Source organism: Myotis yumanensis, unplaced genomic scaffold (genome assembly GCF_028538775.1).
Source record: "Myotis yumanensis isolate MYYU_CA2020_CCGP unplaced genomic scaffold, mMyoYum1.0.hap1 SCAF_15, whole genome shotgun sequence".
In the NCBI taxonomy this organism is placed as follows: domain Eukaryota; kingdom Metazoa; phylum Chordata; class Mammalia; order Chiroptera; family Vespertilionidae; genus Myotis; species Myotis yumanensis.
Genome location: NW_027223766.1, coordinates 43540478 through 43564677, shown reverse-complemented (window position 1 = coordinate 43564677; position 24200 = coordinate 43540478). Strand labels below are relative to the sequence as shown.

Below are 24200 nucleotides of genomic sequence, written 5' to 3'. Positions count from 1 at the left end.
CTTTACTTGTACTAATTCTTGGAGTTCTCACAACCACCTTTGGAGTGGCACTCTTATTATCCCCATTTTACAGGCGGGGAAACCAAGGCTCAAAGGGGTTTTGCTGGCCGGGCAAAAGAGCAGTTTTAATTACTGTAGTTATGATCTTTGAAGGCATGGTTTGCAGAAAAAGCACAGAATCTGCCACATCCAAGGATTAAATATTAATTACTTAGGTGTTTAACAGATTTAAACTAAACTTTAGCTCAAGATCTTAGTATATAATTGATAAGTTCTGGTCTTTAGAGATGCAACATCTAACAGATTAAATTTCAAACTAAGATAATATAGATCTATTTCCCTTAGAATCTACTGCCAATGCGTTATTCAAACGTGACTTTCTTAAAGGTTTATTTTATGCTATCTTATAAATATCTGGAATTATATACATTTTTGGTGGCATTTACTTTCAAATATATTTTTATGGGACTATGGATCTCTCCCAGGACTGTGAAATTTCTGCTACAGAAATTCCTCTCTCTACCCAGGATGACTAATAAATTGAATTGACTTTGGAAAATGGCAAAATGCAATTAATTTCATGTTTTTTTGTGTGGAAACATAAGGTTTAATAAAAAGTAGCTTTATTCTTTTAAAATGTTTTCTCTGGTGTTAAAACAATATAGGATACATCATCATCAAACAATGCTGTTTATTCCCCCCAAAATAAGTCTTGATGCATCTTTAATCTCCAAAGGATTTAACTTGGGCTATTAATTTTCTGATCATAAACTATGTGAGCCTTTTCTCACTGGAGGAAGAATTTGTTTTGCCTATAGACAAAGTATAACATGTGTTGGTAGGACTTCAAGTTTAGACTATCATGAACTACAGAGCAAGTCCTTCTAGTTCTTAGATGTGATTGGTGACAGCTGCAGTAGTTAAAGGACTGGGTATGGTGAACAAGTAGGAAGATGCAATGGGGTAGGCAGGCAGGAGGCACAGAGTATGACAGACCAGAGGAAGGCTGACCTGAGTTGGGAAGCCCAGGCCTAAAGGTGCTGGAGGGCAGGGGGAAGGGGAGCCTTCCAATATAAGAGAGGAGGGAGCGGAGGAGAGAAGATGGCGAGCTCAGTGTTTAAGATGCTACATTTGAAGAACCTCTGGGACATCCAGGCAGGGAAGAGTAATCAGTGGACAGATGAGAACAGAGATGTGCAGCTCAGAAGAGGCCTGGGGAGAAATGTAGGTCTGGATTTGGAAGTCCTTCTAACGGAGGGTGGTGGGGTGGGCAATGAGATCACCCTAGAAAACCCTGGATGAATATTTAGCATTAATAGGTAAGAGTGGTTGGCAGAAGAGGAAGAAGTGACTATCAAGAGCCTGGGATGGAATAGTTGGAGAAGAAGAGGAGAAACAGGGAAAACAAACGGAGGAAGCAGAGAGGCGAGCAGTTCGAGATGTGATGGGTCATGAGTAAATGCTGCTTAAGGTTCAGGAAGAATTAGGTTGCTCCCCCGCCCCCCGCAAAAAAAAAGAAAGCAATTGCATTTGGCAACTTGTGGGGAGGGATCCACTAGGATTTTAATAAATGGTGAGTGAGTAGGAGCTGAGAAAACAGAGGGGAATAAATGATGGTGAGTGGAAGAGAAATAAGAGTTTATTAAAGGGTGTGTAGTATATGGAGATTTTTTTTAAAACAGAGAAATCTTTGTTGAGTAAGAGAAAGGGGTAGAGTGGATAGAGTAGGAGACTACAAAAAGAAAAGACCTATAAGCATTTATGCTCCAGTGGTCAGAATTATATATCAAAGATAGTAATCATACAGAATTCTTGTCACATAGATGAGGAACTGCCAGACAATAATGTAATACCAGGCAGTTCCTGCTGTGATAGCCCGAGTTAAACTTGGAACAAAAACTTTTACATAAGAGGTGTATAAAGTAGGATCATATTGTTACCTGTTTTAACGGCAGAGGACTAGAGCAGACAGTTTTTTGAAGTCATGTCTAATCCTAAAACTACACGATTCTGTGTGCTTTGATCCTTTTAACTGAATTCACAATTACTTTACCAATCCAGTTCTTGGTTAAATGCTCAACTATCCCAGTTTTGTTCTTACTACCCGTCTTTCCTATAACGTTCTTATTTCCCACCCAAACCAACTCCTGCAAAAAGTTACGTGCTAACCACTTCAGTCATGTCCTCTCTTTACACCCACTGGGTATGGCCACGGCAGCAAATAAAGTGTCCCAATTCGTGGCTTCCAATTTCTGTACCAGCTCATTCCATTCTTTCTTTTGCACATCTCTCAGCGTTGTCCTACTGTGGCCTGCGTCTCCACAGACAGCCTATGGCATTGTTCTCAATGAGAATTTTTTTGAAGAGAATATCTACCTTGAATAAAATTCAAGGAAGAAAAAAGGGGTCTTCAGGTACTTCCCTTTGGACTTGGAAGAGAGGTTTTTGGGGAGTTTGTTTGTTTGTTTTTACTTTGAGTTGTCCTAAATATGATGCTCTGAAATTGGCCAGATCCAATGTTGTGGAAATTGTTCCAGTCACGGGTCACCCTCAGGGATGAGAAACCTGGGAAGCTGGGGACGTCTACTGCTGAGTTAGTGTTTCAAATACTTTCATGTTGGTCAAATATATTTGCATTGATATATGTTAATGAGATATTAATGCTGAGAAGAGAAGATTGTGTTACTTCTCTAACATCTGCATGTACCAGCGGTCTAGATAACATTGCTCTGCCACAGTCATTAGAATGCTTACCACATAGATCAGGAACTGCCAGCCAACAAAGTAATACTGTACTGTTCTCGCAGAGATAGCCTGGGATATGTTTGGAGCAAAGTTCACCAATAAATATGATCCTGCAAATGCCAATGTCATACCTTTAAGTAAAACAGAAAAGACAAGTTGAAAAGAGACATTTTAATCTTTTTGTTGATGTAAACATTACCTATAGACTGAGCATTACTTGTAAAAGTGCTGACAGTCCTGCCCTATTAAAATATAATTCATCAACCATCCCCTAGACAGCGTCACACATTCACCAGATAGCAGCATTACCTTTAAAGAGAGATAAGGGCCCTGGCCGGTGTTGCTAACTGGTTAGAGCACTGGCCGGCGTATCCAAGGGTCACGGGCGGGTTCATTCCTGGTCAAGGGCACATACCTGGGTTGCAGGTTCGTTCCCTCACCCCAGTGAGGGTGTGTGCGGGAGGCAACCGATATGTTTCTCTCACATCGATGTTTCTCTCTCCTCCTCTCTCCCTCCACACTCTCTAAAAATCAATGGAAAAAATATCCTCAAGTGAGGATTAACAAACAAACAAACAAACAAACAAACAAAGAGGGATAAGGGCCAGGGAATGGATGGGGCAGGACATAACTTCTGATTTTTCTCTGTTGTTCCAGATAGATCCTGGCCTAAGCAGAGAAGTGTTCTGCTAAGATGGGAAGATCAGAACATGTGTATATGGAGACAAGAAAACCCAACCACGCTGGTTGTTTGGGTTCTTCTGGGCCAGTCAGTGCAAGATGGATCTGGATTTAGGTCTCAATGGCAGAACCTAGAGGGTGGGGAGTCCATCACCTGACATTTATTCTGCACTTACTCATCTTGGGAGCCTTACACACACACACACACACACACACACACACACACACGTGATTTTACACTTAGAAACTCATAAATGAGCATCTTAATCATTGCCACTTTTTTGGCGTCCCTTTAGCAGAAATGAAGGTGAACATTGGCTTTGCTCTATGATATTTATAGCCCAATTTAGTATCTAGAATTCCAGTCATAGCCGAGTAAAATATCACATAATAAACCTATGGAAGGAATGTGTTACTGTCATCACTTTAACATTACTTAAAATAATGGAGGAAGGGCATGTGTGGGGGGAGTGGCCATGGAGGGGTAAAGGAAGGACACTTCCAAATAACACTGAAAAGCTACTTATTTGTGAATAATTAGCAGCCTGAGAAAAAGTGACATAGGTAGCATTTTTCAGGTAGCACCCTTGAAAACATAATTCAACTTGCTCCATCACTGAGGTCGGCCTTGTTCTGTACATAATTGACAACCAACATTGACTCCAACCTGAAACAATTTGATTTGTTGATAAAATCTCACAACTTTGAAGACACCAATTTCCTATTCTTCGTAGCCAAATGATTTATGACTTTGAACTCTAGTTTCTGAGAACAAAGAGCATTTGATTTTTCACACAAGCTAAATAATAGCTATTCAGGGTACTTTAGAAGCTATAAAATAAGTTTCATCGAAGTAACAATGTATTCTGTAATGCTTTGTGAAGACAGAGATCATAGACACAATTTTAAAAGCTATTTCTAATGAGATTTTAAAATAAAAAATATACATTATTAAGCATTGTAATAAAAGGAAAATAATAAACACCATCTATAAGAACTTGGGCAAAATTATTGGTCAGCCTTGTCCTTTCTTTAGGAATAAAAAATTCTCTTATAATTGTTCAATATTAGGTTTCTAGGAAGAAGGGACTAATAAAAACAGTTTTGTAAACTTGGTGTAGTAAAGTAGAATAAAAGCCTTGAATGCAATTTAGAAGTCTCAGAGACTTCCAACTTTCTTTTGTGAAATCCAAATTTCTTGTTTATATTGAGTTCCTCTGCCAGTTATTTCTTTATCTCGTTTCACTGTATCTAGTGTCCTTTACATTTCTTTCTAAAAATTTACTTTTGAATGGGTAACATAGTATATGCAGAAAATTCAAAAGTACACAAGGGTGATGTGGGAAGAGTTAAATCTCTCTTCTACCCCGATGGCCTCCTATTTCCAAGTTCTTGAGGTTTCTTTTTATGAGATACTTCTTGCATGTGTATTTGTTGGTGTGTATGACTTTTGGATTTTTTACACAGACAATATTATACATGCTCTTCTGTATAAGTTCTATTTCTAATCAACCGAACATCTTGGAGAAGGTTTCAGTATAGGTATGGCAGCCTCATCCTCTTCAAGTCTGCAGAGTATCCCATTATACGGAGGTTGCGCTACTTATTTAACTTTCCAATATGGTCCCCATGTCACATCCTGACACAACCCCTCTACCCCACATTTGTATACTGTTCCCATTTACACCAATGTAGATCTTCACTGCATTTCAAAACTCCTTAAAAACAAATAAAATGACTAATGATTCCACAATTATACTTTCAAAGTACTTTTTCATATGCATTATTTCATCTGAGCGTCATCTCACTGGGAGTCTGGTAAGTAACTTTATGACAGCTCAGTAGGTCATACCATTCTTTTTTTTATCGTCTAAAGTTTTACATAAGTCTCCTTTTTCCCCAGTTGACTCTTCTCCCCCCAACCCCCCAGCTCATACCATTCTTAAAATTTTAATCTCAGCTACCTTAGGCACTTACACAGGCAGTCAGGATAGCTGCTGCCTGTTATATGCTTGTATATCTGGTGTTATTCTTTTTCTATGTGGTTAACTATCTCCTTCATGAATCATGTGCACATTTTTCAAAAGTGTTGAAGATCGTCATTAGCAATTCCTTAAATGCATTTCCTTAAATTTTATTTATATCCCAGTTTTTTCTAAAAGTGGCATGAGACGCCAGTTCCTGCGATGTTTATGTCAGTAAAGCCGTGAATATTCCCTTTTGAAAGACACAGATTTCTGACTTAGAAAACTTGCTGTTGGCCTCCTGCTGGTCCATTTGCCCAAAGGAGTGTCTGGAAGAATGAGCCACCGAAGGAAGGGAAACAGCACTTAACACGCCCTGTGTCCACGGAAACGCTTACATTCCAGGTTAGGAACCGGATCGTGGAAGTCTAGTCTCAGCTGAAACTGCTCCCACAGAACGGAAAGGTCACCGCTACCTGCTAGCTGGAAGTTATTTGTCCCCCTGTGCCTCCGTCTTCTCATCTCCAGGTCCACATCAAATGTCACACCTGCTCGATTCCAGGAATCTGGCTCTGCAAGAGGCCCGTGTGGGGAACTGAATACGATGTTTGAAAAGCTCACCTGCAGGCCTGATGTGACCGAGGATCCTGGGACAATGACTCAGGATGCTGACTGCCAGGAGTCACAGGCCAGCTGAGTTAAGCTTAAAAATTAATTCAAAATTATGTCTCTATTGTTATAGTCCAGGGATCCAAAGGAAATGAACTAACAGATCACAGAGGAGAAACACTGGCAGCCCTATATTTGCTGCCCACTGCTATCCTCAGGGAGCCGGTGTGCGCAGCACCAAGATCTGGGTATTGGTGGGGACAGAACTCGGAGCAGCTGTGGGCAAGCTGCAGGTGGGAGTCAACGACTGGACATGACCTCGATACAGGGATGTGGCCCACCCGCCATCCTCATGCTTAGACCTGCAGCAAATCCATTTCCCCATCAAATACAGCTCAAGTCACTTAAGAGTCTACAATGACCTGGTGGGAATTTCAGATTTAACGATATAACATACAAGTATTAATAAAATCTCTTCCTACAAACTGGCCATATGTGCAAAACAAGTAAACAAGCTCATCTCTGCTGTTTGTAGACCAGGTGTACTGGGGGGAAGCGGGCAGCGTATGCCAAAGGAGGGCAATCTTTTTCCTTTTTTAATCCTCACCCAAGGAGATTTTTCCATTGACCTGTTAGAGAGAGTGGCAGAGAGAGGGAAAGACAGAAGGAAACATTGATGTGAGAGAATCACATTGATTGGTTGCCTCCTGCACATGCCTTGACCAGGGCCAGGGCCGGAGAGGAGCCTGCAACCAAGGTACATGTCCTTGACTGGAATTGAACCCAGGACTCTTTGGTTCACAGGCCGATGCTCTATCCACTGAGCCAAACCAGCTAGGGTGGCAATAATTTTTGTTAAGTGATGTTCTTAGCACTATTGATTTCATAGACAAGTGTGGTTGACGTGAGAGTCACATTGTGATCACCATCATACTGAAGTGTGACCATCATAACTATAATGGTAACAGCTAATACTTACTAATATAAGCACAATTCTAAATGTTTTATATACAACTAAATCCTTATAATAAACCTGTGAAAAAATAATTATACTATCAAGTTATTATACTATTATAAAATATACTATATGTATATATTATATGTATATACATAATATCTATCTATATATAAAAGGTTAAGTAACTGACTGTCCATCCGTTCGACTGGCCCGTACATATGACGTGCACTGGCAATCTATCTATATATATAAAAGGCCAAGTGACTGACCATTTGTCCATCCATCTGACTGACTGGCTGGTACATATGATGCACACTGGCAATTTAAAAACAAACGTTGACTCGCGCATGCATGATACATATACAGCTCTTGCTGGTGCCAATCGCACGTGTGTTTTAATTTTATACTGTATTATATATACTATTTTGACATAATTTTTTGCAGTAATGTAATTACTGAATGAATCTTCTAATTAATATCCTTTCAATGTGCACGAATCTGTGCACTGGGCCACTAGTAATATATAATACTGCATAAAACTAGTACTGTCCCTATTGGGCATACAAGGAAATTGAGTCAAAGAGGAAATGACGATCTTATCTGGAATTTTCTAGCGAAGTGGAGAGTGTGGATTGGAACCCAGGTAGTTACTTTCTTAATGACCACACTCTCCTGCCTCTTGTATGACAGAGCGGATGAATGGACAACTCAGCCCTGACTTTGTAGTCTCAGCGAGTGGCAGCCAGGAGCTGTGTGGAGCATAACCTGAGGCCTCACGCAGCGTCCCACTGGGGACAGAGGAACTGACCTCCATGGCAGGGGGCCTGGCTGGCCCTGGGGTTCCTTCAGACGAGCTCTCCAAACTGGAAGCCGTTTCATAAGGTGGACGCTCCACCAACAGAGGTCCCACGTCAAACTGATTTGGGGGGAGGTGAGTTCAACAAGCTTACATGGTTCTCTAACTGAAAGACCCCTCGGACCCTCAGTGCCTTAGTGTTTGCTGTGAATCTCCTCCAGGAGGATATGGTTGTAATATTTCTAACCATATCTGACCACTAATATCATCCTGAAGTAGAGCTTTGCGGACTATTTTCTACTTAACTGGATGCAGCTGTGCGGCCTGTTTCAGGAGGCGCCGCTGCTCCAGTGTAAAAGTCTCCTGTTGAAACTCTCGGACTGAGAATGCAGTACAAAGTGGTTGGAGGGAAAACAGCCTAGAATCAGAGCGATGCTTCCGTTCACTGGCACCTCCAGCTGCTGTGTCCTCCTCTACGCAAGCCCTAGATCTGAGATCTGCAGCCCCGTTCCTCCTCGGCTGACATCCCGTTTCCCAGACCAACCGTCCTCTTAAGTAAAACCTGAAATCTCTTTTAATTGGTCTCCACCCCCCAGTTCGAGGCTAGCGGGTATTACCTGTCTATCATCTAGCTTCTGGAATATGACTTGACCTTACTTCTGGCCTTAAGAGTTTTTTGAGATTCAGCTGAGCCCGACTCCAATGAAGATGGATGGGGGGCTCTCTTGGTCCTGGCAATGTGTCTCCTGATCAACAGGGGTCCAGCTATGACTTTTGTGGGACACCAGGAGTCACGGAATAAACTGGGCTCCTGAACACCCCGTGGGACATTCTCTCCCCTCAGTACAATCTCCCCCGATTCCCGGGCCATGGCAGTGACATGCTGAAGGAGGCCTGGATTGAGAAGTCTCTATAATGCAGGGAATAGAGTCCCGAACCTGCCATCACAAAGCCTGCCCTTCATGGGGCGGCTTGGAAGCCCGAACAGCCAATCTGTCCTCTCAACCAGAGACAATGGCTTGTTTGGCTAGATTCGTACTCTAGCCACTGGCCCCAAACAAGCTGACCTCTGGCGTGGGAGGAGGAAGCGGGAGATGGTCTTCGTCTCACAATGAATTTCTTGACATTCTGTCTGGGGAAGACATTAATAGGTGACTTGAAGTCAATACGTTACTAGTCTCTGGAGAGTGCTGATGAATGCACTGCAATTTTTATTTTTATGATAAGTATCTGGAGTAAATCAGCTAGGATCTCCCAGACTATTAGATTCCGTACTTCTGATGACAAAGGGAGAAGAGAGGGGAACATACTATCATTTTTGGCTGATTAAAGGGGAGAGAAATCTGGTGCTTTTTTTTAAAGGAAAAAAAATCATTAAAATAATTTAAAGCTATTAATCCACTGAGAATCAGAACACAGTCCAAAGCTTGTCATTGAGTTAATAATAGTTGGCGATTCCTTTCAGACATAGCTTTTGTGAGGTCATTTTTTGAGGCCAGTGGTGAAAAGCTTCATAGTCACAGAGCAACATTTGGCAATAAATTAGTTCAGCTTGTTCCCACATGGTCCAAAAATCTTCATTTGTTCCATCATGCAAAACAAACTGCCATTTGCTTCAAGCAGGGAAAAATAAGTGATTTTCTTTTGCACATTTTGACAATTTAATTTTTAGCATGCTTATATGTTAATCTTTTTTTTTTCTTTTAATGTCACTATTCTTTTCCTTGTTTGGTTTTAGTCTGTGTAAAGGAAAAAAAATGCATTTTTAGCTTCTAACAGAAAGAGCCAAATTTGCTCAAGACAACAGCAATACAGGACAAAAGAAAAGACATGTGACAACACATGTAGGGCTATATCGCCGATAGTGAGGCTGAGTGAGGCTGAGGAAAAACCTCTTCCTAAGCATGAGGTGGGTGACTGCGCTTCAGATCACGATAATCTTATGATGCCGCTGTTGAAGACGTGGGTATGGAATTGGTGACCAAATCCTTCCTTATTCTTATGATACTAGATTGAAATTAAGAATTAACCAGTTTGGCCCGGCTGGCATGGCTCAGTGGTTGAGCGTCAACCTATGAACCAGGAGGTTACGGTTTGATTCTGGTTGGGGCACATGCGGGCTCAGTCCCCAGTAGAGCATGTGCAGGAGGCAGCTGATCAATGATTCTCTTTCATCATTGATGTTTCTCTCTCTCTCTCTTTCTCCCTTCCTCTTTGAAAATATATATATATATTTATATACATATATATATATATATATAGAGAGAGAGAGAGAGAGAGAGAGAATTGAGCAGTTTTAACTAGAGTATTGCAACAAATGTGCTATCGGTGATATAGCCCTACTAAAAAGCATCAAGTTAGGAAGGCAAAAAAAGAACCCCAACCAGAGCCACGGGAAATGAAACCTGGTTGCTAACGTGTGCAAAGATATCCTCCTCTGGGTGTCCTCTGCTGAACCAGTAGGGTGCAGTGGTGGCTGGGGTGGTGGTAGGAGTCAGGATAATGATATGATGTGATAGGCCCCATACTAAGAGTTTGACACACATGAACTAATTTAACCCTCTGAGGCAGGTAATATTATCTTCATTTTAAAGATGAGAAAATTGAGACTTCAAGAGAGGAAGTCACGTTGCAAAGGTCACACAGCTTTCTGACACAGGAGACGCACCGGAGCCTTTGCCCTGTAGTGCTACCTGGCTGCCAGTAGGGGCACACTGGCTCCCCACTTGCTAGTCATATGACCTTAGGCAAGTTATCCAACCTAAGTACCATTCTATAAATGGGTGGGTTCCTGCATTTAAATGAGATAGTTCATTTAGAACATTTATGATACCAGAAAAGAATAAATATTTAATAAAGTGTTCTGTTATTAAAATAAGAGAAATTAGTGAAGAATTAAATAACTAATGGAGATTTTACTTGGTTTGGTGTGTGTGTGTGTTTGAGAGGAGAAAGAGAGAGAGAGAGGGAGAGAGAGGGAGAGAGAGAGAGAGAGAGAAAAAGTAAGTAAGTACATGTTTCCTATTCCTTTTTAGTATTACCTCTTGGGCATAAAGTTGGCTACACAAATGATGACAATGAACAGGGCTTTACATTGTTCAAAGTGCTTAAGTGAATGACCCAATTTGATCCTTAAAACAGTCTCTGATACTTGTCAGCCAACAGGCTTAGAGAAGTGAAGTCATATGCTGGCCACACAGTTGACAGCAGAAGCTGAATCCAGTTCTGAACCCACAAGCGTGAGTTCAATTCCTATCCTTTGATGTTGAGCCAGTTAATTGCTGTTAGTAATGCTTCGTTGATTTTGGGTTTTCTAAGTCTATGATCAAACCACCTGCACCGATTGATGCGGATATTCTTCCCTCTCACAGTTTATGACTAGCATTTATTCTTTCCCTAAACCTTACAGGCAGTGGCTGCAGTACAGTATTGAACAGAGACTTACCCTTTTGCACCTTTGTTAACACTTCTTGTGTTGTTCCCTCTGTATGCCCGCCTCCCAATGCTTGGATGTGGCCCCTGCCTGTCCTATCCAGCCATCAGAGAGGATTCAAATGTTACCTCTGCTGTCAAAAGTTCTCTCTGAGCTTCCCAGTTAGAGTAATCTCTCTTTACCCTAAACCAGTGGTTCTCAACTGGAGGCGATTTTACTCCCCTCTCCCCCGTCCGGGAACATGTGGCAATGTTTGAAGTCATTTTTGGTTGTCATAACTGGTGCAGAGGGTGCTATGGGCATCCACTGTGTAAAGGCCAGTAGGGATGTTGCTACATATCCTACGAGGGCACAAGACAGCCCCCTACAAAGAGGGGGTATCCAGCCTAAAACATCAGCAGTGCTGAGGTTGAGAAACCCTGTTCTAAACTAAAGCTTAAGGCCTTAATGATACGTATTATTTTCTGCTTTTAAAAACGTTCAACTGTATTGTTTGAGGGCAGAGATTCTGTCTTAATTAGTCATCTTTTTACCACGAATGTTCACGATAACTAGGCAAGTTTCCCTTTACATCCGTCTGTATCGCTTCATCAAATATCTTAGATTAATTCAAACATTAATCGACCACTAATGACAAACGATGGCATATTTTAGGTAAAACGATTTAAAGTTTCCTGAAGACATTACATAACTGAGAAAGATGATGTAGGACCTAAGGTTTTTAACTTATAAAACGCGGGCATGGCTCATTCTTATTTCTGATTCCAGACAACTCCCCCAAATGACTGCACAAACCATCATCTATTTTAAAAATATAGAAAAAGAATATAGGTGACGAGATGCAGTTCACGTATGAATAGCATTTGGGAAAACACTTTAACCATGAAAATTGTGACAATGTTGACTACAAACTCTAGAAGCAGAATCCAAGGAAGGAGGAAGAGAAACAGTGCCAGCACTGTCCCAACACTCGCTCCCGGGAAACACGATCAGAGACAGATAAGGCTCAACATAGCAACGCTGGTGTCCCGGCTAACGCTCACATTCTAAAAGCAAACGTGATCTCCTCGGAAGCGAGTGGACATTGCTTCATTTCAAGCACCTAAAGGATCATATTCATTATCATACGCCAGCAGCAATTCAGACAGGAGTTTGTCAAGGAAGGAAACAGGAATCTCCAAAGTCTTCTCACCAATGACATTTCCAACAAGAGGTAGAAGATAGAATCAATAGATGATGGCTTTGCTAATAACAAATCTGTCTTACACCAGGCAGGCTACTGTCATTTCCCACCAACAGCTGTCTTTCTCAATAACATTTTATAAAAGGGCAATGTTCTATGTTATGTTTGGAGAGAGCCAACTGCAAACCAGGTAGCTACTGGCACATCTAATTTGTGTGTGTGGTTTTCTTTTTTTTTTGTTTTGTTAATCCTCACCCAAGGATATTTTTCCATTGATTTTTAGAGAGAGTGGAAGGAAAGAAGAGAGGGGAGGGGGAGAGAGAGAGAAACATTGATGTGAGAGAGACACATGGATGGGTTGCCTCCCGCACATGGTCTGACCAGGGCCAGGGATTGAACCTGCAACACAGGAACGTGCCCTTGACCAGGAATGGAATTTGTGACCCTCCTGGTCCGAGGGCCAACATCTAATCACTTAACAACACTGGCCAGGGAGTGTTTTTCCTTTTTCATGTATACTTTCATGGGACAGTCTAACAAAATACATCCTTTGAAATAAAATTTACTGGATTTTATTATGCTCGTAAAAATTTCATAAAATTCATAATCACAATACTATAAAATAATATTTGCTGTGGTCAATAGTATGGGGAGTGGGTGCAATGAAGATGGAAGTATTTCCCATGGAAGAGCAAACGGCACCTCCAAGATGATATCATTTCGGTAATTTGTTCCCAGTTTCCAAAGCACATATTTTTTATGGATAGCATTATTTACTTCCTGATCAAGCAGTGCTGTAATGACATGAATTGAAGAATTACTTACCTAGAACATCGGAGGCTCTCAAATTTTCTTTCAGAAACATAGCAGAAATAAAGGCACTGCCTAGAAAGACAATGACCGTTAGTGGTGTTTCCAACATAAAAACATGTATTACGCAATGGCATTTGAAAGGAGTTAAGCAGTTCGTGTCCTAAGCTGGCTGGCTGTGTCCTGGTCAGAGAACCAGCGGCTGTGGCTGTAAAGTAACTTCTTTCCTGCTCATGGTTCAGGATACACGGAAAGTAGCCTGGCTCACAATGGCCCTGGGACCATGATTGGGATGGTGCCCCATGGACAGTGAGGGCTTAATAACTGAATGAGTGAATGGAAAGGAAGGGAAGAAGGAAGGGAGGAAGGGAGGGAGGGAGAAACCAGTGTTGCTATGGAAAGGCAGAAAGAGACAGAAGGGAAGGAAAGAAAGGAAGGGTGCAAAGAAGGAAGTCTTAACTTTCTATCCCAAATGGAAACTCATTATTTCCCATCACCTCCTCCTCTAATCCTCACTCCTATGATGCCTCTGTCGAGCACCAGAATCCTAAGACTCCGCCTGGCTGCCCCCCTCACACTACACATCCAACAGGCTACTGGGCCTGTTAAAGCTGCAAAACGCAAAAAGGATATGATTGGTAACAATAAGCTTGAACTACGCTAATGCGTCAAATCATATAAATTGCTGTGAAGTAGTTATCAGAGTTTTATGAAACATAAACATGCTATTTTTACTTTCTGAAAAGAAAATTATGTCTGATGCAACTTATATACTCATTTTTCTGTTTTAAGAGAACATGAGATTTTCTATAAAATTTTTACATAAGAGAATAAAAAGATTTTAAGTTTTATTTATCTAGCAAAGAAAGCAGTAAGAGGAACATTCTATTAAGATGCATTTACTTGTAACTCATTTACCCTGAAAAACATTGTTAAAATGAGAGCAGGGCTGAGCAAAAACAGTATCGGAACAACAGCTAATCACATGACTTCCAAGTAGAGTAGTAAATGTTTAAGATGAGGAAAAAATAAACTAAAAGTGCTCCCGTATACACTGGCAATCAGAGATCTGTCAAACTCAACCCTGTCTAGTTGTGGCGATAACCATGACCACTGTGCAATGGACACTTAGAAAGGGGGAAAAACCTATTACACTTTTATTCCTCTAGTAAAATCCAATATTCAACAGAAAAAAATGTCGAGATCAAAAGCATTACAACAGAACAAACTTGTAAATGAAACAGATTTGTGCTGGGTATAGGTACCTCTGAGCACGCACACTGTTGGGTACATTTTGGACTACACGCATATATGGGCAGAGGTTCATTCTGGCTTTCGTAGGACGTGGGGCTACACAGAGAACGCTACCGGCCACTAGTCTCCACAGATCACTCACAGACACAGGTCTACTTGAGTGTGCATAGACTCTGGGGTTAAATTCATTGCACCGTGTCACACTGTGACTCCAGAGATAGACATTGGACTACAAATGAACATAACACATTAAAGAAGGTGAAAAGCAGCATATGAAGTGGTTATGTAGGAATCATTAGGGGAAAAGATAGCAGGAATATTATCCATAGGGGAAAGGACAAAAAAACAAACAAAACTAAAGTATTTTCTCTGGCTCAAATAGTGCTCCATGGGGAAGTTTAGTCATATAGTCACTTGGCCTCGACCATAGAGCTTCATGGCCACGAAGAATCTTAGCAACTGTTACAATGGACTGACTCCTATTGATGAGTCATCTATTCTCTCTTCAGCCGTTAAGCGTCACTCAGGTTGGCAATTGGAATGCAGATGCTTTCTGGTCAAGGCTGACAAATGCCCACTTACACATGGGCATTCTGATTGGGATTTCCAGGTGTAAACAGGTAAAGGCCAAGCAAGATTCTGGTGGGTGCAGCTGAACCAAGTCTAGATGTGGGGGACCGTTCCAGCCCCAGGTAGAGGGATGTGTCCTGGTACTGAGCTCTCTAATACTTCCTGGTATGCTGAGGAACAAACCCTCTATTTGTTCTTCATTCACCTCCTCTCTGACATCACTTAGACTTGTTCTAAAACCTGGCTGTTACTATGGAAGAGTTACTTAGCTTCATGTGGCCAAGAGTTGGTGCTCTAAGATCCGTAGCAGGCCACAGTGAGAGGAAGAAACCAACAAGCATACATTAATTTGGTGCATGAGAGTTCAGATAGGTTGTACTAACTTGATTTGTATTTCTTCTATGATAGCTACTAAGGACCAGAAGTTAGGCATCAGTTTTCTGTTACACAGGACAAGGGTCTCAAGGTCTTGGGGGTTCTTAATGCTACTCTTGCTAGATGTTAAAAAATACACAGTATTTTGCAGATGCAGATGCAATGGGATGAGCTTGACCAGAACCACAACTAGATAAGTTGAGCCAACGGCAAAGAAGAAATTGACAGGCAATCAACCAAACAGTGTACATAGCAATGGCTAAGCCTCCCTTTGGAAGGCAGAGCTTTGGATGTGAGTTTTACTTGCTGCCAGAATAAAACTAATGGCAACCGTGTCTTGTTCTTGAATAAGAACATCCCAAGTGGCAAACCCCTTGAGTTTGGTAACATTTCTATAAGATAGCAATTAAACCCCAGGGTAGATTTTTACCTAAAAATCATTTTTGATTTCTGGGTCTGTAGAGTGATAGGTAAATGGCACTCCTAATTCAACACTGAATTATCTGTGTACATTTTACTTAAATTACCTACCTCTCCAAATAATAATTTTTTTAATTAAAGATTTAATAGCACAGGAGAAAATTCAATAACTATTTAAATGTGTTAAAGTATGGCTATTTAAAAAAGATTTTAATCCGAGTGGATTAAAAAACTGTGGTACATCTAGGTCAGGGGTCCTCAAACTACGGCCTGCGGGCCATATGCAAATACAAATATTGTATTTGTTCCCGTTTTGTTTTTTTACTTCAAAATAAGATATGTGCAGTGTGCATAGGAATTTGTTCATAGTTTTTTTTTAAACTATAGTCCAGCCCTCCAACGGTCTGAGGGACAGTGAACTGGTCCCCTGTTTAAAAAGTTTGAGGACCCCTGATCTAGGTACACAATGGAATACTACACTGTTGTGAAAAAGAAGGAACACCTACCATTCGCAACAGCAGGGATGGACCTGGAGGGCATTATGCTAAGCGAAATAAGCCAGTCAGAGAAAGATAAATATCACATGATCTCACTCACTTGTGGAATACAATGAACAACATAAACCCATGAACAAAAATAGATCCAGCCCTAGCTGGTGTGGCTCAGTGGATAGAGCACTGGCCTGCAAACTGAAGGGTCCCAGGTTCGATTTCGGTCAAGAGCACATGCCTGGTTGTGGGCTTGATCCCCAGTAATGGGTGTGCAGGAGGCAGTGATCAATGATTCTCTCTCATCATTGATGTTTCTATTTCTCTCTCCCTCTCCCTTCCTCTCTGAAATCAATAAAAATATATTTTAAAAAAATAGATCCAGAGACAGAGAAGTATCAAACAGACCATCAAACCTCAGAGGGAAGGCAGGGGAAGGTGAGGGAAGGGGATAGAGATCAACCAAAGGGCTTGCATGCATGCATATAAACCTAACCAATGGACACAGACACTAGGGGGTGAGGGCATGTGCTGGTGGGGAAGAGGGGTGGGGGGCAATGGGTGACCTGGAGAGCATCATGCTAAGTGAAATAAGCCAGTCGGAGAAAGATAAATATCACATGATCTCACTCATTTGTGGAATATAATGAACAACATATATAAACTGATAGGGGGAGGAAAGAAGACATATGTAATACCTTAATCAGTAAAGAATAAAAAAAAAGATTTTGTTCACATGTACTTCTCATTTTTTACCCTTTTATGACCACTTCTAAAAAGACAAATTTAATCCAAAACTTAAGAATAAAAACAATTACACGTTACCTACATGTAATTATGATATGATATTCTTATTTGATTCAATTGGAAAGAAAAAACCCATTCAGGTCACGAACGCAAATGCCGACAGTGGCCATTTAGCTAATCCTCTGGAGAGGAATGGAGTGGGCTGTGGCGACGCGGACTACACAGTCAGTGACAGGTGGCAGCCATCACTCAGCCCCCGCGCACTGCGAGTCCCCTGCTACCAAATCTGATTCTTCTGGACAAAAATCCAGTTCGTGTGTGTCATGGTCCAGTTTCTAAACATGGGGAAATAATTTGTATTCTTATAAGCATTGTTGGAGCCAAACAAAACACAGCCGAGGCCAGGGCTGGTCGGCAGGCCACCACCAGTGTGTGAGCACTGCCCTAGTCCTCAATTTCCATTTCCTGGACATTCGAGTTATCGTTTCGTGTCTACGATCTGAAGAGAACTCAGGGTATATGTTTATAATATAGGAAAGCAGAAGGCAAAGTAGTAAAGAAAACTCTTCTTTTATGAAAAAACAAAGTAACCCATGACATGAAAAGAACAGACTTACATAATAATGCCACAAACAGATCCTCGCATGTAAATATCTGGCTTGTGGTTTCTGACCACTTAGCGGGGCAGCTGTATTGTACGGGTAAAAGCAAACCGCAAAGCACTTTCGTGTCAGTCACAGCCCAGCGTCGAGCACGTGCACACATGGAGCGTGCTCACAGGCCCAGTCTAGTCTAATCGTACGAGGCACTGGCTGCTCCACAATGATCATTCCCTGTTAGTTGTAGAATTACATGTCAGTTACAACATACCCCGTGGAGTCAGGATTTGAAGATCTGAGGACACATTGACAGATGTTTCTTTACAGAGAGAAAAGTTAGCCTACCATCCCTAATGGTAGGAATAAAAGTGAATAAGTAATTCATCGTACTAAAAAAATTGCTATTGTCATTTATTGAAGATAATAGAAGGATAATTCATAGGTTATTCGCATAATTTCAAATGAGGAAATGTACCTGGATTAAGAGCAATAATCCCTTCTTTTCTACATTTTTTTTCTTGACACACATAGTGATTAAACTTGAAGAGACTCCAAAACAATAAAAATGCTATCACTGGAAAGATGAACTCTGTATTATAAATTTAAATGTGCATTACTTCAACAATAGCAGTTTCTCTAGAAATACACTGTGGGGTTCTCAAATAATAAGGATGGACGGAAGAGACATTTCAGATACAGTTTTTAGGTTTTTGGAATGCTTTCAGCTGAGTGCACGAGCGGACAGACGAAAGGTGAGAACCTCAGAGCTTTATTCCACACACTAGAGGCCCGGTGTATGAATTTGTGCACAAGTGGGGTCCCTCAGCCTGGCCTGCAGGATCGGGCTGAAACCAGCTCTCCGACATCCCCCAAGGGGTCCTGGATTGCGGGAGGGCGCAGGTCAGGCCGAGAGACCCCACCGGTGCACAATCAGGGCCGATGAGGGACGTGGGAGGTTGGTCAGCCAGGGAGGGACCGCAGGAGGGTTCCAGGGACGTGTCTGACCCGTCTTGCTCAGTCCCGATTGGCCTGACCCCAGCAGCAAGCTAACCTGCTGGTCAGAGCGTCTGCTCTCGGGTGGTCAGTGCACATCACAGCGACTGGTTGACTGGTTGACTGCCTCCTGGTGGTCAGTGCACATCACAGTGAGCAGTTGAGCGGCCTTAGCATATCACTAGCATATTACGCTTTGATTGGTTGAAGGGATGACCAGACGACCAGACACTTAGCATATTAGGCTTTTATTATATAGGATGTTACTTAGGCTGTTTTGGGGACCATGTGCTGAAGCAGACAGCACAGCAGGTCACTGAGAAAAGGGGTATCTTATCTTTGCACATGTCCAACATGAAGATAAACATGCATGCGAAGCGCCACTGTCACAGGCAGCTGTGAGGTCTGGAGCTCCGGCGAGTTCACGGGCTGGCACCAAACACAGGGCTCCCAGCGCTGGGACACGCGCAGGATCTAGGTCTGTGGAACGCGATGTCACTCACTCATTGGTCTGTTTATGCTTCCTTTCATTTGTTTCTAATAAAAATCTTGGAGACCCAACTTTCTGCTTGAGATGACTTCTCTGGAACTCCAAAAGGCCTCGCCTGGGCGTCTGGCTACGCTATGCCCATCATCTAATGGATCACAGACATGTTTCAGTGTAGAGCTTCCTAACAGCACAACAGAAATACACGAAACAACATATATTCCACATCCTGCATTTCATGTTGAGCAAAAGCCAGCATGTTGGGGGAAATTAGAGACGGAAAAGACTTATCAGTCATATGTCTCACTCTCTTCTCCAGATTTAATCCAAATTAGCCACGCTGAGGGTGACTCCTTCTCTTAGGAAATTATCCCAGGGCCAAGGAGACTGAGCTGCTATTAATTTTTATCGTTCCATTTAATATTCCAAGTGTTTGATCTCGTATAATTCACCTCAAATTTAACCTACTTATTACTCATTTCTATTCAGCTGGGAAATAATTAAGGAAAATAAGCGCATGTGGCTCAGATGGTACCTGGCACAGAGGACGCACATTCAATGTTAGTTCCCTACCTTCCGCTATTTCTAAAGGACTGCCCGGGTTTAATTGGAGAAAGATGATATCTCCTCTGGACTCTTTTCTAATTACTTCCAAAAAATATACTCGGAGGCACAAAACTGGAGAATGTCCCTCATGTTCCATCTGTTCCACCCTCCTGCCCCTGCAGCAAGCTCCCTTCGTGGCCCGCTCCCGTGCCACCCCTGGTGAATTTTATACTGAGCAAGCGCTGCCCTGAATCTTCTTCACTCTATGTGGCTTCAACTCTTTGGATTGTTGCTGACATAATGATTTTATTTTTTTATATTTTTATTGATTTCAGAGAGGAAGGGAGAGGGAGAGAGAGATAGAAACATCAATGATGAGAGAGAATCATTGATTGGCTGCCTCCTGCACACCCCCCTACTGGGGATCGAGCCCGCAACCTGGGCATTAGCCCTTGACCAGAATCAAACCCGGGACCCTTCAGTCCACAGGCTGATGCTCTATCCACTGAGCCAAACCAGATAGGGCTTAATGATTTTAAATCATCTCTCAATGCATAGATCACAGGCATGGGGATGAAAAAAGGAAAATGTTACACGAAGAAAACCCTTTGTCAATGCACAAATAATCCAACTCAACCCCCACAGGACAGTCTTATAAGCCTTTGTGCATTTACAAGAGCGAGTATTCACAAGTCCCTTGCAATGAAATGTTTAACCATTGTGCTTCGTCAGGAATGGAAATCTTTGAAACACATGTTCTTTTCTGTTCCAACACCCTAGATCGGAACGTCCTATCCTCGTTTTATCACAATTCAGTTTCAAACCAATTCCCCGAGGCTATACTGTGTGATTTCCCTGGGCCCCTCTCCTAGAAAGAGCCAACGGCAGGCAACCAGACATGCACAGCCACAGTCTCCTGGGTCTCTCGGTTGAACGGCCAGGACGGACATTAAACAAGTCACTGAGAGCATGATGAGACCTGCCAAAGGGGAAGGGCAAGGTCAGGACTGGTCGGGGCCGCTGAGCAGGTTGTGCAGAGCACAGACACTGCAGCTGAGGAGGCACCACCCACATCTCAGATTCTGTTGGTTTGTGTCTTTCCCAGGACAACTTTCTGACAGGTGGCACCAGAGTGTCCTGCTTCAATAAAATCAACGTATTCCAATTTGCAGACAAAGTACCACGAGAAAGGCTGCCTTTTGCTAACTCACAAAAAGGCACTGAGCAGAGACCACGCCTGCTGAATTTAGTCTGGGAGCCAGGAAAGGCCTGCTGAGGAGGAGGGTGTACCTGGGACAGGCAGTAAAGCAGAAGTTTAAAATTTTAGTACAAGTTCTACAGATATCCAGCTTACTTCTTTTTACTAAGTTTTTGGTATAGTAAATAGTTCTTCAGAAGCAATTTTTTTTTAAATATATATTTTTATTGATTTCAGAGAGGAAGGGAGAAGGAGAGAGAGGTAGAAACATCAATGATGAGAGAGAATCATTGATGGGCAGCCTCCTGCATGCCCCCTATTGGGGATCGAGCCCAAACCCTGACCGGGAACTGAACCGTGACCTCCTGGTTCATAGGTTGACACTCAACCACTGAGCCACACCAGCCGGAGAGAAAACACATTCTTAAATTGCAGTTAGACCTGAAAAATTCCGCCCTTCAGCCTCTGTGAAGTTAGTCAGCGAGCGAAGAAAGTGCTGCCAAGTGAGAGTAGCAAGTAGACAGAGTTGCACACACATCTCAGGCTGTTACCACTTGTCCTCTATCAAACTCCTGGGTCTGGTTTCTAGGTGCATTTTGTCGTGGTAGGTTATCTGGAAATCCCAGCATTTCCAACTTGTTTTGGTAGGGAATGTGGGGAGGAGTCCAAGGGTAATTACTGCTTAATGGCCCAACAGAGGAGCCGGGAAGATCCGACTTCTAGCTCCCTGAAAGTTAACCACTGCGTGGGTAAGAACGAAAAGCTTTTCTTGAACTGGTTCATCCACTTTAGAAAATGTAACCATTGGCCACCTTTGGGGACTGGGAGCTTCGTTTCTATGTAGGAGGAGGCACAGCAGTGAGAGCCAGTGCTGTCGCTGAGGCAGACACCGTACTCACTGCTCAGCTAGTTCTGTTCTCAGGGTGTTACCCAATTCCTCCTGTGACCACGTCTGAGGTAAGCACTCTTTTTCTTTTTTAAGAACAATTATCTTTATTGTTGAAAGTATTACAGATCGCCCCCTTCTTCTCCCCCCATTAACTTCCTCCACACAAGCACCACGCCCCCACCAGGCCTTCACCACACTACTGTCTGTGCCCCTGGATTATGTATAGATGCATGTAAATCCTTTGGTTAATCCCTCCCCACCCACCCACCCCCACCTTCCCTCTGAGGTTCCACAGTCTGTTCCTTGCTTCCATGTCTCTGGATCTACTTTCTTTATCAGTTTATTTTGTTCATCAGATTCCACCTATGAGCAAGATCACGTATACTTGTCTTTCTCTGACTGGGGTGAGCACTCTTTTTACTCCCATTTTACAGATTAGAAATCGAGGCATGAACCGGTTTAAACACCTTGCCCAAGGTCACAGGGCTCTCCAGGGGCAGACTGAGATTTGAGCCTCAGTGTGGCCCGAGAGCTTGTGCTCCTGACCATTCTACTGCCCTGGCTTATTGGGGAAGCATCCAGCCGAAGCGCTAGATAAAAGTGAAAAAACTACCCATTAAGCTTTCTTAATTATGGAAAATCAAACACAAGTCTAAAATTAACCGCACTGCTGGTATCACCAGCCTCTCCGAAGAACACGCGTTGGGACCTATTCTTCACTGACAAAGGCCTTTAGTGAGAAAAGTAGGGGAAAAGCACAAGGTGGCACAAGGATACCAGGGCTCCGACTCTCTCTCTCTCAAAAAGCAGGACCCAGGCCTGGCCACTCCGATCTGCCTACTCACCAGGCCTGTTTCCCGTCATCCAACCCCACTGCCCGCTCGGGCTAGTCGTCTATCCCGGCTGGGTCCCAATGCAGGGACTGCTGGGACCATTGCCTTCAGAAGTCCCCGAGGGTCCTCAGCAGAACTGTTGTTTGTAGAGAAGCTTCGTAGAAAAGCATCTTGTGATTGTCAGGTTTGGGAAACCTGGCCCATTGCCTCTGCCTCTGAAAGACTGACCCTGCGCCTGGACCACCCCAGGCCCCGGAACCCCACATGGACGACACCTGAGTAACTGGAAGCCAAGTATTTCAGAAAAGTGCTTGATTGGGGAATTCTTTGTCCCTTAGAACACCCTCGGAAGCACCGGCAAAAGTCTCCTTGTGAAACGCTGTCTCAGGGTGAGCATGTCAGCGGGGACCAGCCGGTCACAGAGGGCCAGAAAGGACAGAAATGAAGATGGTTTGAGGCGGGAACGTGGAGAGAGTGCAAATGGAAATATCCGTAATGCTGACCATAGTGCTTCTTCCATACTAGCCCTAATTAACACTTGGAGTGGGGGAAACGAGTTAAGTCGGCTCGCGTGAATTGCGCGTACTCCGCGGGAGCCGTCTTAACTCGGTTCATATAGATTTGTGGTGGAGTGCGGGAAACGTGTAAACTCGGGCCGATTGTAACTGCGTATTACCAAATATTTGTTTGTTTGCCGTTCACAAAGATACCTACCTGCGTATGCGAACCGTTTCATACCCATTGGGGTAATAGGTATCATAAAAATCCCTGATTTTGCGCGGGAAACCTAAATAATTGCCCGCGCCATCTTATATTTTGGCGGGAAATTCACCCCACACCGGAGTGTTAAAACAAAAACAAAAACCCTGCTCGAGTGCAGTGTACAGAGGGAGCAGGAGCTATGATGACTAAGACAGAGCAGCAGGTCCGACACATGCACACCCGTGTGTGGTGAGACTGCACATGGGGTCAAGGAGCACAGAGGACTGGAAGGAGCAGACCGGCCGGAGGAAGAGGGCAGAAGGTACCCTTCGCTTGGACTTCAGAGCTAAACTGTCTACAGTGTCCTAGATTCTAATTTCTTTTAAAAAATTTATAAAGCAGCGGAAGAAAAAGAGGCCAGAACAGAAGATGCAACCTCCATGCAACATTGCAACAGACACTATCCTTTTTTCTTAATTCAAAGGGAGATTTGATTTCTCTGTTGAGGCTCCCAAGGAATAATAAGGGGGAAAAGTTCTAGCAAAGAAGTGTGGACACTCTAGTGCCTTACCTATAAACACAGCCACAAGATACGTCTGCGTGAAAAATACTTTCCCCTTCACTTCAAATTCTCTCCAGTTTCCATAATCTTTATAAAGAATCTCAGGGTGGTCGGGGTTGTTCTGGGGAAAATTCTCCATCACAGTAGTCCCTATCCCACCCACGACACTTCATCATAACCTAAATTCAGCTCAGGAGTGCTGTGGGGATATTACTTCTGAGAATATATTATTATTTGCAAAGATTGTAAAGCAGAAAATGATTTGTGTTTTTGGCCATCATTTACTTCTTTGAATCGTTTTCAATGGGCAGAGAGGGAAGTTGCTTAAAATGCTCTAAATGTGAACCATTAATTGGGG

At 42.8% G+C, this 24200-nt stretch overlaps 1 protein-coding gene across 1 annotated transcript in view; it reads right to left on the bottom strand.

Annotated features, from left to right (window-relative positions):
• Positions 1-24200, bottom strand: part of NIPAL2 (NIPA like domain containing 2) — a 61399-nt gene that overhangs the window by 17206 nt on the left and 19993 nt on the right. The window contains exons 4-5 of the mRNA XM_070392059.1: positions 13195-13254; positions 2755-2876 (exon numbers count right to left, since the gene is read on the bottom strand). Coding sequence (XP_070248160.1) covers positions 2755-2876; positions 13195-13254 — 182 coding nt within the window. The remainder of the gene's footprint in view (positions 1-2754; positions 2877-13194; positions 13255-24200) is intronic.